At 39.3% G+C, this 13,905-nt stretch overlaps 1 protein-coding gene and 1 long non-coding RNA gene across 3 annotated transcripts; one reads left to right on the forward strand and one right to left on the reverse strand.

Moving 5' to 3' along the window:
* Positions 1 to 426: 426 nt before the first annotated feature.
* On the reverse strand, positions 427 to 3,439 carry LOC309717672. Its single transcript, XR_014279787.1, has 3 exons — positions 3,351 to 3,439; positions 2,643 to 2,723; positions 427 to 2,017 (listed from the first exon to the last, which is right to left on the reverse strand). It is a non-coding gene; the product is annotated as an uncharacterized lncRNA (long non-coding RNA).
* Positions 3,440 to 4,108: 669 nt separating this feature from the next.
* LOC309717671 (uncharacterized protein) lies at positions 4,109 to 8,589 on the forward strand. 2 transcript variants are annotated; one of them, XM_082552390.1, is made up of 9 exons: positions 4,109 to 4,195; positions 5,732 to 5,782; positions 5,929 to 6,047; positions 6,143 to 6,535; positions 6,615 to 6,834; positions 6,958 to 7,169; positions 7,282 to 7,429; positions 7,508 to 7,617; positions 7,948 to 8,589. In XM_082552390.1, exons 2-9 carry the CDS (start codon positions 5,743 to 5,745, stop codon positions 8,257 to 8,259), a joined length of 1,554 nt encoding a protein of 517 aa, XP_082408516.1. In that variant the 5' UTR covers positions 4,109 to 4,195; positions 5,732 to 5,742; the 3' UTR covers positions 8,260 to 8,589. The 2 variants fall into 2 exon arrangements, with proteins under 2 accessions (XP_082408516.1, XP_082408517.1); XM_082552391.1 differs by lacking the exon at positions 4,109 to 4,195 and adding an exon at positions 5,006 to 5,080.
* The last annotated feature ends 5,316 nt before the right edge of the window (positions 8,590 to 13,905 follow it).

Genomic DNA, 13,905 nt, shown 5'->3' on the forward strand with positions numbered 1-13,905 from the left:
GGCAAGGTTGGGAATTGCAATTTCATAGGCAAGAAAGTCTTTGTTGAAACCCAAGGTTTCATACACCTGGTATTCAAAACAATAAAGTACACTATTAACAATAAAAATGTTTTTTACAAGTCCAAAGATAGGGTTTAAACCATTTGCTGAAATGAGTATAAGAGACCTGTCACAGATGTATTTGTTTCCATGTAAAATAAGCCACTTTACTCTAACGGCATGATGTATAGCATCTTCAATCCCCAAAAACTCTACAACCTTTGATTGCAAATGGTCCATATTAGCAACCTCTGATACAGGACCTAGTTCTTTCTCATTTACAAATATCGGATGCTCAGTTCCTGCTTCACTTTGGCAACACTCCAGCAGCTGATTGTGGTTTACAAGAGACTTGCACACATTCTTAAAGTTTAATTTGGATGACCATTGTTTAAAAAAAACTGTGTTTAGACTCGAATCTCATGCACATATGACGTATTACAGGTCCCAGGGCAATAATTTGAGAGGGAAGATGCAGCATGTAATGTTGCTTTGGTATTACATTTTTTTCTGGGAATAGTTGCCTGAATTGTTTAAGATGATCTTCTATCATTTTTTTTAGTTTGGACACAGTTTGTAAAGACACAACTGGGGCAAAAAGTATTTTAACAATTTCAATTAAATCCAAAATAAACTGGATAAAGGGATTTTTCTCTACAACACTGTACAATAAGAATGGCACAATCTTGATCAATATAAGCATTTGTCCAGAGGATTGTTTGAGTCTGTTGTCACTTGAAGCTAAAGTAGCAATACTAATTGGTGAAGGCTTGTCACGTATGTCCACTGATGAAAAAGGAAAGTTCTGCATGGCAGAATTAAACAAGTCCAAATCCAAATTTCCAGATAAAACAAGGTATTTCAACACACACTTAATTTCCATTGGTGCCACTCCTTCAAGAATTACATGCATAATATCCTGTGGCATCTGCTCTATGAGATTAAAACCTGGGAAATCAACTAATTTGCTTTGTCTATTTATGCCAAAAGTCGTTTTGAGCGAGGATTTCAAAAATTCGGTAGTTGCCCTTTCTATTTCAATGCACTGCCTAATGTGTCCGTCCAATGTCCGTCTGGTGAAACTATGTTCATTGAAATTTTCTTGCATTTCATCAAAAGTACACTCACAATGACGACATTTGCTATACGCAAAACCAACTCCTTCCTTAAATCCTGCAAGCTCATGCTGGGCAAGAGTGTCTCCACACACAGCAACAACTGCTCCGTTTAAATAAAATTCCCCATTGACAGTGTTAATCATAACACCATCGTACAGTAACTTCAAGTCCTCATTGATTCTCCGCAGTATTATATCTACCCCACACTCATCTATGTCCCTAGACTTTGCGATTGCGAGAAGTCTGATGGAAGCCAACTTTGATCTAAACTTAGGGTCTATGTTGCCTAAGGTGTAATAAAACATTAGTAGTTTATTTACACTCGCACGTGACCCTAGGGGGTTACACATTTCTATCTCATCAGAATAGAGTATCAGTTGTAAAGCAGAGTTCTTCTTTGAAAACAGTGGGTGGGTTTTGAAAATAATTCCATCATTAATGTCATACAAAAAACTGGCGTTGGGGCAACTCTGAGGTCCAGCACTGAGCATGTCAAATAGTCTTGAATTGGATAAAAGCTGTTTCAAACTTTCAATCAAAGGAATGTAGTAGAAAGACTTGTTTTTGATTGCAAGAACTCTCGATTCTCCCTTTTTAACTCTACAGGCATAATTGGAAATGATGATCTCCTCAGGTGTGACAGGGTTGAAATGCATCTGTGTTACACGGTCCTGTAGGTTTGAAGCTGCACATATGGGAAAGGGATCCTGAAAGTTGTCCAGTGTTGAAAGAACTTCTTGTTGTAAAGGTCCATTGCTGTCAGGTTGCCTTTCAAGGATGGTCTTTATTTTTCCCCTCAAGGACGTCAGAAGAGCTGTTTGATACTGTTGGACACCAAGGACAATGTTGTTGACACTCCTCTGATGGGGGAAAAAAAAACACATCAGAGACATGAAAGCGTAAATAGAAAATATAACAGAAGCAAAATGCAACTCTATTTCTTTAGCTCAAATTAATGAGCCACTGAATGTTGTAATTTACCAGTGGAGCAGTAGAAGAAGAAATCAGCCAATAATTGGCATTGTTTTGCATGACATGCCACATGCATGACTCACGTGGCACAAACACATTGCACCGAGCAAGATGGAGGAGCATGAAAGGTTACAACAGAAAAAGTGAACAAATGATTGCCTCATTTATTTTTTTTTATGTATGTAATTCTACTTCATTTGTCTTTTATGCCTAAAAGTGAACACATTTTACACTGTTAAGCCTATTTTAAACTGTTGAGTGTGCCCAGAGTTACATACATTGCAGTGAACTGCACAACTCTTGTGCTTAACTTCTTCGTAATGTACATTTGTTCTTAATAACTTATATAGGTGAAAGTAATAGCTGAATAAAACCAGCGATGAAAAACAATCAATTAATTGCAAAGATAGTGGACAGATTATGAAAAAAAAATCATTAGTTGCAGCCTTACATTGAACCAGACTTATTAACAAGTTAACAATGACACCCCCATAATATCAGATGAAGCAGTACCTGTGATAGGTGGCATTGCTCCCGCACACCAATAGCAAATGCAGCTGCACATCTGGCAAGATCAACAGTTTCTCTTTTACCCTACAGGACAAAAAGAAAAACAATTGTGTAAGAAAAATGACTCACTCAGAATGTGTTTCAAATTCCACCAGATGCAAAACAAAACAAAGAAATATTCCAAACTGTTGTACATTTTTGCTATTAAAAGATTCATACTACAATGGATAGCTAATGAAGCTGCAAATGTTATGAACAATTTAAGAGTTATTTAATGAAACTTAACCAATCTTTATGGAATCTACTCTGAAGTTAACTGAAAGAAAAATTTGAAAGCTGCTTGGTTCATGGAGCATCTAACAACAACCAAGGCAGGTACACAACACTGGTAAATAAGTTTATTTATTATGTTTAAGTATGGTAACTAAGCCTACATTGTTGTGCAAGCCTGAATTTCAGCGGATTCATGCATTTGAAATTCAGCACTGGCCTTCATACCTATTAAAATATTCTAATCAAGTAGTTTATCTTAGAAAACACATAACTTTAAAACTATAATTTTCACTTGAACTGAGTACATTTTCTCTAGTTAGGCTTTACTACGGTTTTACTAAAGCTGAATTGGGGTAACTGTGCTTGGTTAAGGTTAAACAACACACATACAATTAAAAATTCGCGCGCGTACACACAGAAACACATAAAGTACATTACCTGATTCTGACGAGGTGTTTGAAGCTCAGCCGCGTCTTGCTCCATCACGTTCTGACTTTCCTGTCGCTCCTCCTCCAACACCTCCGATGTTACTGGGGGGTCTAGTGGTGGTGGCTCTACTTCAGTGCCATTGCCATTGCTAACAGTTTGTCTGGGTTCGGCAGTATAGTCGGCAAAAATGGCTGTACCAAAATTTTCGCCTCCTAATACATTTGCATCGGATGAAGCTGTCAGCCATCCTGTAGGCGGGTTCCCAGTGGAGATGTATTGTGGATGTGTGCGTCTGAGATGGTGGTAAAACGAGTTGAAAACACGGTAATCCTCGGCGCATCCATCGACTCCACAAATGACACGGAAATCTGGACTGCGACTGTGTGCAGTATTAATGTGACTTAAGAGAGACTTCAATGTTAACGCCACAAAGACGAAGCAAATCACACACCTCCAACAGGCCATTGTATTAGACTAAAGTCAAGCAAAAAATATGTTGCAGTGTGGAGCTGTTGCCGCGCTAGTTTGGGAAATACCAAGTTCATGGGGGGAGGGGGGTATTACAAACTGGAGCTGTAAAAACAAAAAATGGTCACAAATAAGGTAAAATGAAATAACACCTATAAGAGTTTATTTTAAATCAATGAAGAAGAAATTTACCTATCATACTGACTGTGTTTTATGAACGTACAAACCACTAAATTGTATATAGAAGCAAAAATTGAGATGTGCACCCCCCTTCGTGTTCCATGTTAGTTGTTACCCAACTCCGTTTGAATTTGGAGTCACAGGAATCTTCTGCACCTGAGCATTGAAAGAAAAACTGTGAGAGAAAGCTTCGTCAAGAAAGAGAGGTAAGCAATTTTAATTTTTCGAATGTAAGTAGTGTGTAGTCTAATCACTGTTTTAAAGTCAAGCGGACAGAATAATAAATTTAATTTGAGCGCGGGAAGGAGTAATGTAGCATGCTAACGGATGCTAGCGTTAGCTTAGCAGCCCTCGCATGTGGTTCAGAGAACATTATTTAGTGAAGTATCTACTGTAATGTTGTGAGAATTCCTAGCTATGCTATTTATAAGGGGCAGTATTAGCCGTTTGTATTAACTTAAGTTAATAGGCACACTGAGAATTTCTTTCAATTAGCAAGAGAGCTAATTAACCACATTCAGGGTTTTCCAATTGTCTTTGACTGATTTACTAGCTGCTTGTATTCCCTCACAAGGTGTGGGTTTAAATTAATATTTTGATATTAATTGGATTTATTAAAGTGGGCTCAAAACAGTGTTATTCAGGAATCAGGCTGGTTGGTAAAACAAGTAGCGCTGTGTATCGATTCAAAATTGAAACAGAAGATGGCAGCACTGTATGTGCAAGGATGCCAGCTGCCGTTAAACCCCGAAGAAGAAGAAGAAGCTGTATCCCAGAATTCATAGCGCGGCCTAGCTCAGTTTCCAAAAATGGCGGCAGCTAGTTAGTTTTAAAATTTCTCTTATTACTCTTTCTAGGTCACAAAATAAACGTTTAACATATTTTCAGGCGAGAATGTAGCCGTGTAAACTTCAAATATCTGGACAGTTTATCAAGACACCACATATTTTCAAAAGCGCTCCGACGTTTTCGGAGACGTCTGTTACCCACTAGCTCGATAGCTAGCCGGGGTTTAACGCTCACTAGAGCCGTGAGAACACCGGACTCCGGGCGAACCATTTTCAAAACCACCGCCGTCTTTCACTACTCAGGTGAACATGATATATAAGTCACTTAAATAACTTAAAAATGTTATTGTTTGGCTTTTTTCAGTATTTTATTTGTTCCTGAGTAAATCGGTTTGGCTGAGATTAAAGTTATAGTTTTTACACAGCTGAATAAACGTCAAGCAGACAACTGATTATCAGAAGTGTGAGATGCTGGAGAATATACTCCGGTGTCCTTTTATATTTTAGATAGCAATGAGCAATCTGCAAATTTCTTTAAAATGTAATAAACTATCATCTTGCCTTTATTTTTAGTTAGCACATACCTTAAACACTTAAAGCTATAAGCTAATGATCGTTATGTAAGAGCAGATACTGCTGGTGCAATAAGCTGTACATTTTACGTCCAATGGATGCATGATCTGGCAGCCCTAGTCAGCATAATCTTATTGATGAAATTCAATGACACAAATCTGGGTGAGTAAAAGTTCACCGGGCAATATTGTATAACCCTTTCAGACCTCAGCCGGGCTGTCTGGACATTTCTTTTCTATAATAGCTTTAAAAAGGGTAAAAATGTTGAACAATCAAAACGATTCTTTGACGTGAATCAATTTGATTCTCATGGGACTCAATTAAGATTCAACTTTTCAAATGTTTTTAACATAACACTAATTGTAAACATTTGTCTTGCAGGTGACTGAGCAATGGAGAAGCTGGATGATGTAACAGTATCTGTCCTTAAAGGTTATATTTGATAATATATTTGTGTGTGTATGTATGTATGTGTGTGTATATATATATATATATATATATATATATATATAAAAAAACAGTTATGTTTGTGCAGTTATGTGCTTGCACAGTTTAACTGGTGTTTGTCTTTTTGTTAGCTGCAAGCATTGACGAGTGCATGCTTTTAACATTGACCCGTGATGATCTGAGGGACCTTTTTTCTGGGCCTGAGCACTTTCTCAGAAGAAAACATGTGTGGTCAATAATTCATCCTGAGGTATTATGTAAAAAATATTTAGTTCAACTAATCTCCAGAAAGTATGCTTTTATTTTAGCAGTACTTGACATTTTTATTTTCTCACCCTAAACCAGGAAGACCATCCGCTACCACAGAAACCTGAAACAACTTCTTCACCCAGGGTAGTTGCAACAGGCCCTCCAACTGCTGATGCTAATGCAAGCCAGCTGAAAACCTTGCAGCTCCCCAGTCCTCCGGAATATGTTCTGTACACCGACAGTGAGTTGGAGCAATGCCGAAAGAGTTACCTGGAGTTGGCCTGCTCCGGCAGGGAACAGGCATGCGTCATGTCAAAAGAACTGAGATGCAGATTGGTGAGAAATACAATCACAAGTATGGTGTCCCTTTTGAGAGCAAGCCAAGGCCAAATGGAGCGATACCCCTCTAAGACCGAAATCACTGCAATGGCTAAAAAAGTTGTGGAATATTATCCTATGCTGCAGGATAATGATGCAAGCGTAAAACACGTAAGTTCTTGTATTTGTGTCTCATATATAAATCATTTTGTTTTGTTCAGGGGGCATGATATATATGTATTTTCACCAGGAGAGCATTAATGCCAAGTTACAAAAAAGGCTGCAAAATATGAAAACCCCAGTAAAAAGGCAAGGACCAACACCGGAGAGGGGACGGCCCAAGAGAAGGCTCACTGACCTCTACCCAAGGGATGAAGAAGCTGATGATGAAGATGCTGATCGCAGTTCTTCCAGTGGTGCATCTACTCTGTTATCACCTGTCAGAAATTCTGACAATGCCTCCACTTCATGTGAGTACTAGTAATTTTGTAAAATGGTTATCAACACACAGCCAGTAGTAGCTAATGTTTTGTGGAAGTCTACTTCAGTAACAATGAAAAACCAAAATGCTCTTGTACTTCTCTCTATCTTAGCTGACAAGGATAGTCGGCAAATACAAGCAAGACATTACAAAACATTACAAGAAATGTGTAAGAAGGCAAAACCAAACCAAGAAGATGTGTCCCAGCTATTAGACCTCGAGTTTGAAGCCAGAAGATCCTTCATTGACTCAGACACCATGAAAGAGGAGAACAGAGCTTGCCTCATCTTGGATGCATATCCATGCTTTAAAGAATTGCATCATGTAAGTTTTTGGAAGAGTTAATAAATAATCACTTTAATTTCAAATATATTTGGTGTGGTAGTAAAGTTATTTTGATTTTATTTGTCTACTTATTTTTTTAAACCTATTGTAGGCGTTGGGTGAGCTTCGCAGAATTTTGGATCCCCACAACAACAAGTTCATCAGTCAAGTAAAACTGAGATGGGAAGAATTCTGCTCCAGGGTAGAGTTCTACGGTGTGTCAAAGAAGGCAATGAATCCACCAATGACCATGGACAAAAGTAAGTTTTACCATTTGAATACAAAGTTCTCATCCTTTAAAATTTATGTTTATGAAGGTTTGTTTCTGCTTTGTCCAGCTGAAGCCCACCTTGCACTGATGAAGGCTCTTCCAACCCTCTTTCCCACACCTGCCCATCCACCAAAAAAGATGGGGAATGCTTCTGAAGCATTTCTACATGTCCTGAAGGTAAGTTTTATAAAATTTGCTTATAAAGATCTACAGAAAATTTGGCAAACAAAATATTTCGGTCAAACATGACTCAAAAATGCTTTTTCAGTTTCAGCCGAAAGACTTAAATCTATAATTTATTGTTTTCATTAATTTATAACGTATTTAATGTACACGAGTGTGGTCACATAAGGAGTCGCTTGATAAACCATAAGTCAAAACTACTATAAAATGTGTGTAACCAACAAAGAACAAGATAATGACATCTCCAACGTTATGACCAATTCCCAGCAAAAAAACATACAATTAACATAAGATGTTGACTGTCATGTCTTTTGTGTCTTGCAGCCTACAGAAGATCCAGATGCTGTCCTCCAGAAACGAAGCTTGTCATGTCCAGTAGTGATGTTCGATGGCTGCAAGTGTGTCATTGCTGTTGGTAATTTACCAGTTACAACATTTGACAAAGAAAAAATTGGTGAGGCTATGATATATGTGATGGCATACTTTTATGCACTCCATCTGACTTACCCCAAATGCGTGGCAACCCTGCTGTCTGTCATTCAGACAGAAGTTCTCCAGGATGCCATTCATGAGCATGACACTACATCATCTTACAGAAAAGCCCTGGCAGAATGGCATGCATTTATTGGAAAGTAGTGTGTAAATTTCAGATAAGATTAGGAGAGGGCACTTCTGTTTTGTTTTTGTTTGTTTTTTCAATGTGGGTCTTATTTCTAAAATGGAAAATGTTCATTTACTCACCCAGACAAGTTTTGTGGTATTTGGTGTCATTCGGAAGAAATTTGAATCTTTGTGGTCTTCCTATGTCACTCGTCAATTTTAATGGGGCAATGGCGAAACCTCTAAGGCTGTTGAAATGTTGAAACCACTTAAACAAACTCATAATGTTGGACCTGTACTGTTCAATTGTATCTTTATTATCTGCAGGTTATTGTTAAAGTGGACAAATAAAGATGGACACTTTTACTCTGTTTCAGTTTTGTTTTGTCCTTAATCAGCAATATAATCTTAAAGTAGTGTTTGGCTAAATTTAAAAAGAAGAAATTTCTTAAAAATGATTTAATGTACTAGTTTTTAGATTATTTGCCTTGATTTGTTTGTTAGAATAAGTGTTTTATGCCTATTTTCAGATTTAATTTCTTCAACATTTTACTTAGAACAAGTGGTTAAAGCTTATTTTAGGTTTCAAGCCATGATTGGTTGCCTGGAATAAGTGTAAAAGACTTATTTTTAGCTTTATTATCTTTATTTGTGGCCTACAATCAGTGGTTAAAGCTTATTTTAAGTTTCAATTGTTCTAATTTGTTGCCTGTAATAAGTGTAAAAGACTTATTTTTAGCTTTATTATCTTATTTGTGGCCTACAATAAGTGGTTAAAGCTTATTTTAAGTTTCAATGTTCTGATTTGTTCCCTGGAATGAGTGTAAAATACTTATTTTTAGCTTTATTTAAATCTAGATATTGTTCTTATTTCAAGAAATCTTATTAAGAAAAAAACACTTACCCCATGGGCAGATAATTTCACTTGTTTTAAGCAAATCTTCACCAAAAATAAGTGTATTTTTCTAGTATTAAGGAGGTGGGTTTTTGCAGTGTAGCCACTTTTGTACACTGTTCCTCGTTTTCAGACCCACAAGAATAGCTGGGCAAACTAACATTAGGGTCGTTAGGCTCGAGGGTCGTCAGGTCCTGCGCGGACCAACTGTGTGGGGTGATGGAGCACCTCTTCAACCTGAGCCTGAGGTTGGGAAGAGTTCCACAGCTCTGGAAAACCTCCTGTGTTGTACCAGTGCCAAAGACTTCACGCCCCAAGGACCTCAACAGCTACAGGCCGGTGGCTCTGACATCCCACCTGATGAAGACCCTGGAGCGGTTGGTCCTGGCTCAGCTTCGGCGCCTAATAAGCTCATCACTGGACCCACTTCAGTTTGCCTACCAGCCTGGCATTGGAGCGGATGATGCCGTCATTCACCTCCTACATCGTTCCCTCGCTCACCTGGAGACCGCTGGAAGCACTGTGAGAATCATGTTCTTTGATTTCTCCAGTGCCTTCAACACCATTCTTCCCTCGGTTCTAAAGGACAAGCTGGTGAACTCTGGAGTGGACCATCACCTCACTACCTGGATCCTGGACTACCTCACCGACCGACCACAGTATGTGAGGACTCAGGGCTGTGTGTCGGACAGGGTCGTCTGCAGTACGGGGGCCCCACAGGGAACGGTTCTGGCTCCGTTCCTCTTCACCATCTACACTGCAGACTTCTCCCACAATTCCACCCAGTGCTTCCTGCAGAAGTTCTCTGATGACTCTGCAATAGTCGGCCTCATCACTGATGGGGACGACAAGGAGTACAGAGGTCTGACCCAAGACTTTGTGGACTGGTGCCAGCTGAACTACCTCCAGATCAACGCCAGTAAAACCAAGGAACTGGTGGTAGACTTCCGCAGGCACAAGCATTCTCCACTGCAACCACTGAACATCCAAGGTATGGACATTGAGGCTGTGGACAGCTACAGGTACCTTGGTGTTCATCTGAACAATAGACTGGACTGGACTCATAACTCAGACGCCCTCTACAGGAAAGGGCAGAGCAGGCTGTACCTGCTGCGGAGACTCAGGTCGTTTGGAGTGGAGGGCCCACTCCTGAAGAAATTCTATGACTCTGTTGTGGCTTCTGCTATCTTTTATGGTGTGGTCTGCTGGGGCGGCAGCATCTCTGCTGGGGACAGGAAGAGACTGAACAGGGTGATCCGAAGGGCCAGCTCTGTTCTAGGATGCCATCTGGACCCAGTGGAGGTGATGAGTGACAGGAGAACGGCGGCTAAGCTGTCATCCCTGATGGACAACATCTCCCACCCCATGCAGCAGACTGTGACAGCACTGAGCAGCTCCTTCAGTGGGAGACTGCGGCACCCACGGTGTGGGACAGAGAGATTTCGCAGGTCTTTCCTCCCCACTGCTGTCAGACTCCATAGTAAAGACTTTAACTGATCAAGCACACACATCCATACATATGCAATAATACTAAGTGCAATAATCCTTTCTGTCATCGTTGTATTTTTAGTATTTAGTATTTAGTATTTGTATTTGTATTCTATTTTTATCTTATTGTATATTTATTTTATTTTATTCTACTGTATATAGTATTTTATTTTATTCTATTCTGTACAGTTGTGTACTGTATTTATTCTTATTGTATTCTAATTTTTGCCTCATAACTTTTGCACTGTCCACTTCCTGCTGTGACAAAACAAATTTCCCACGTGTGGGACTAATAAAGGTTATCTTATCTTATTAAAAAAGAACGGCTTGGTCATTGAAGAATATCTCATTTCTTTGCCTCAGTTTTGCAGCATTTGGCTGAATCTGAGCACAAGGTGTAGCCGTGTACATCTAAATTTATCCTTCTACTTCTATCAGCAGGCACGTCATCAATAAACACTAGTGACCTGGTTCCACTGGCAGCCATACATGTCCATGCCATACACTGCCTCCACCATGTGAGACAGATGAGGAGGTATGTTTAGGATCATGAACTGTTTCTGTCCTTCTCCTTACTTTTCCCCTTCCTATCATTCTGTTCCAAGCACTTGTATCATCCTTTCTTGTCACACCAAACCACTGCAGGTCCTCCTTCAACACATCCACTAATCAAAAACACTTAAGATCTTATTTGGTGGCAAAATGTATTTTGCTGCTCATTATATACAGGCAGTTTTTATGTCCAGGTGATCATTGCAGTAAAAGTTTATTTTGTTAACGCTTTAAAATAACTGCTCACATAAGTGCCTGGAGGCATTGCAAGGTGGCAGCAGCAGGTCTCAGCGAGTCTGCATATGTGCACTTGAAAAGCAGATGTGTTGTTTTCAGACCTAAGTTATGTTTGCAAAATTATTCCAAAGTCTGTGACTGGTTTTGTTACTGTGTTTTCACCATTGTATGCCCGAAGGCACATACACGCAAACACGCACACAGGTGGCTGTTGCTTTATGCCACGTTGTGTTCCCCACGGCAACCATGCAGCGGTCTCACACGTACACGCACACACCATCCACTTCTTCTATAGAGGCTTCTTCCCTCCTCACATAACCGTCTGACAGACAGCTTAGAGTATCTGTTATCTTCCTGTACATGAAGCACCACATACCCCAGTGGTTTTCAGCATTTTGGTGGCACATTTACAAAAAACAACATGATTCTCAAGCAAACTGGAATGACCCAAATTTGTTTAGCTTGGAGGAGGAAAAAAAACATAAGCTCATTAGATTTAATGTTAGACATGTGGTGTTGATGTGGACTACATTTCAAACAAAAATGTAAACTTCCTACATTAATGTGGCATCTTTTACTCTTTCTGGAAAATAGTACACTTGAAAGAAAAGTAGACTCGTAATTCAAGCTCGATTCCTGCTTGTTTCCATCGCTTGGTTTTTTCCACCTCTTGGGCCATCCATTATATTGTTGTCATCTCGGTTTTGCCAGTCACTTCATTTTTATTTTATCTTCTCTTATTTGTTTGTGTGCTTGTGTATGTGACCATGACTAACAGGTCACTGCTGTTCAGCACTGCAGCCAATCCCTTTAGGTCCTTGTTTCTGCTGCTTGTTTAGTGACCTTGACAGCTTTTTCCTGTCCCTTTGAGTCTCACTATTCCCACTCTTTGTTCCTGCTCTTTCCCTACATCTTTCTCACAAATTTCTTGAAAATCCCATTCTCTTCTATTCCCTCTTTTCCTCTAATCCACCTCTTTTTTTTTTTTTGCGCTTGTCCTGGTCTTTCTTCTCCTCTTTGCTCTATGTTTAGCTACCTTCTTAGGGTTTTCCATCCCTCTAGGTCAAATCTTTCCTAATCACTTATAGTACCCTCATCTCTCTCTTTCCTTCTTTCCTTCTTTCTTTCTTTCTTTCTTTCTTTCTTTCTTTCTTTCTTTCTTTCTTTCTTTCTTTCTTTCTTTCTTTCTTTCCTTCCATCTTCTGCCATCATTTGCTTCTCCTCTATTCAGCCAGGGTGAAAAGTATCATTACAGCATAAACTCTAATGGATTCTGTCAGTATTAAGTGAATGTTGGTGGTTACATAGCGAGTGATGTCAAGCAAATACATATATTAAGACCTTTGGTCATGACAGCCTAGAGACTCTACCACCAAATATATAATTATTTGCTAGGTTCGGCATTCAGTTCGGTTTTGGTTATGGTTTTGTCTTATAATAGTCCATCCATCCTTGCATCCTTTTCTTTCTACTTATCCATCTCATTCAGACTATCCCAGGTGTCATAGGGCAAGAGGATCACAGATAGAGGAAGTGGCTGATATTGAGAAATCTTACCAATGGCTGGACAAATCTGGACTGAAAGACAGTGCAAAAGCACTAATCATGGCAACACAAAGTACTGTCAACATCAAGTAGGCATGGCGTAGATGACCTCTGGGGTTATTTCCAAGGCTTCTGCAGTGGTTATTCATTGTCAAGGTTGCACAGATTGTTTTTGTCTTTTATGAGATGAACACAGACTGTTTTATCCATTGCACCTGCAGCTACACATCTCCTACAATGTAATGTGTTTGATTTTGTCATTATGTGTGGGACGGAGAGATTTCGCAGGTCTTTCCTCCCCACTGCTGTCAGACTCCACAACAAAGACTTTAACTGAACAAACACACACATCCACACATGTGCAATAACACTAAGTGCAATAATCTTTTCTGGCATCGTTGTATTTTTACTCAGTTGTATATAGCATTCGTATTCTATTTTTATCTTATTGTATATTTTTATTCTATTTTATTCTACTGTATATAGTATATTATTTTATTCTATTCTGTACAGCTGTGTACTGTATTTATTCTTATTGTATTCTAATTTTTGCGTCATAACTTTTGCACTGTCCACTTCCTGCTGTGACAAAACAAATTTCCCACGTGTGGGACTAATAAAGGTTATCTTATCTTATCTTATCTTATGAGAAAAGACAGTATTAAGGCTGCGGTGACTGAGTTTTATTTCTTGTGAGTGTTGTAACTCCCACTTGGAAATAAACTCTGAAATCATTTCAAACAGATCAGTTAAGATCAGCATGAGCCAGCAGACTCTTTGACTTGCTTCCTCCCATTCGTCTCTCTCCTCCCCCCATGTCCTCTCCATCCCTCCTCTTTCCAACCTCCCCAACATCCTTTTTCTCTAATTTTCTCCTCTTTCTATTTGTACCTCTATTTTCCCCTTCTTCCTCCTTCTCTGTGTCTCCCGCCTTTCTTCTCACTTACCCGCTCTTCCTCTGCATC

The sequence above is a fragment of the Aulonocara stuartgranti genome (assembly GCF_965226115.1).
Source record: "Aulonocara stuartgranti genome assembly, chromosome: 11".
Classification (NCBI taxonomy): Eukaryota; Metazoa; Chordata; class Actinopteri; order Cichliformes; family Cichlidae; genus Aulonocara; species Aulonocara stuartgranti.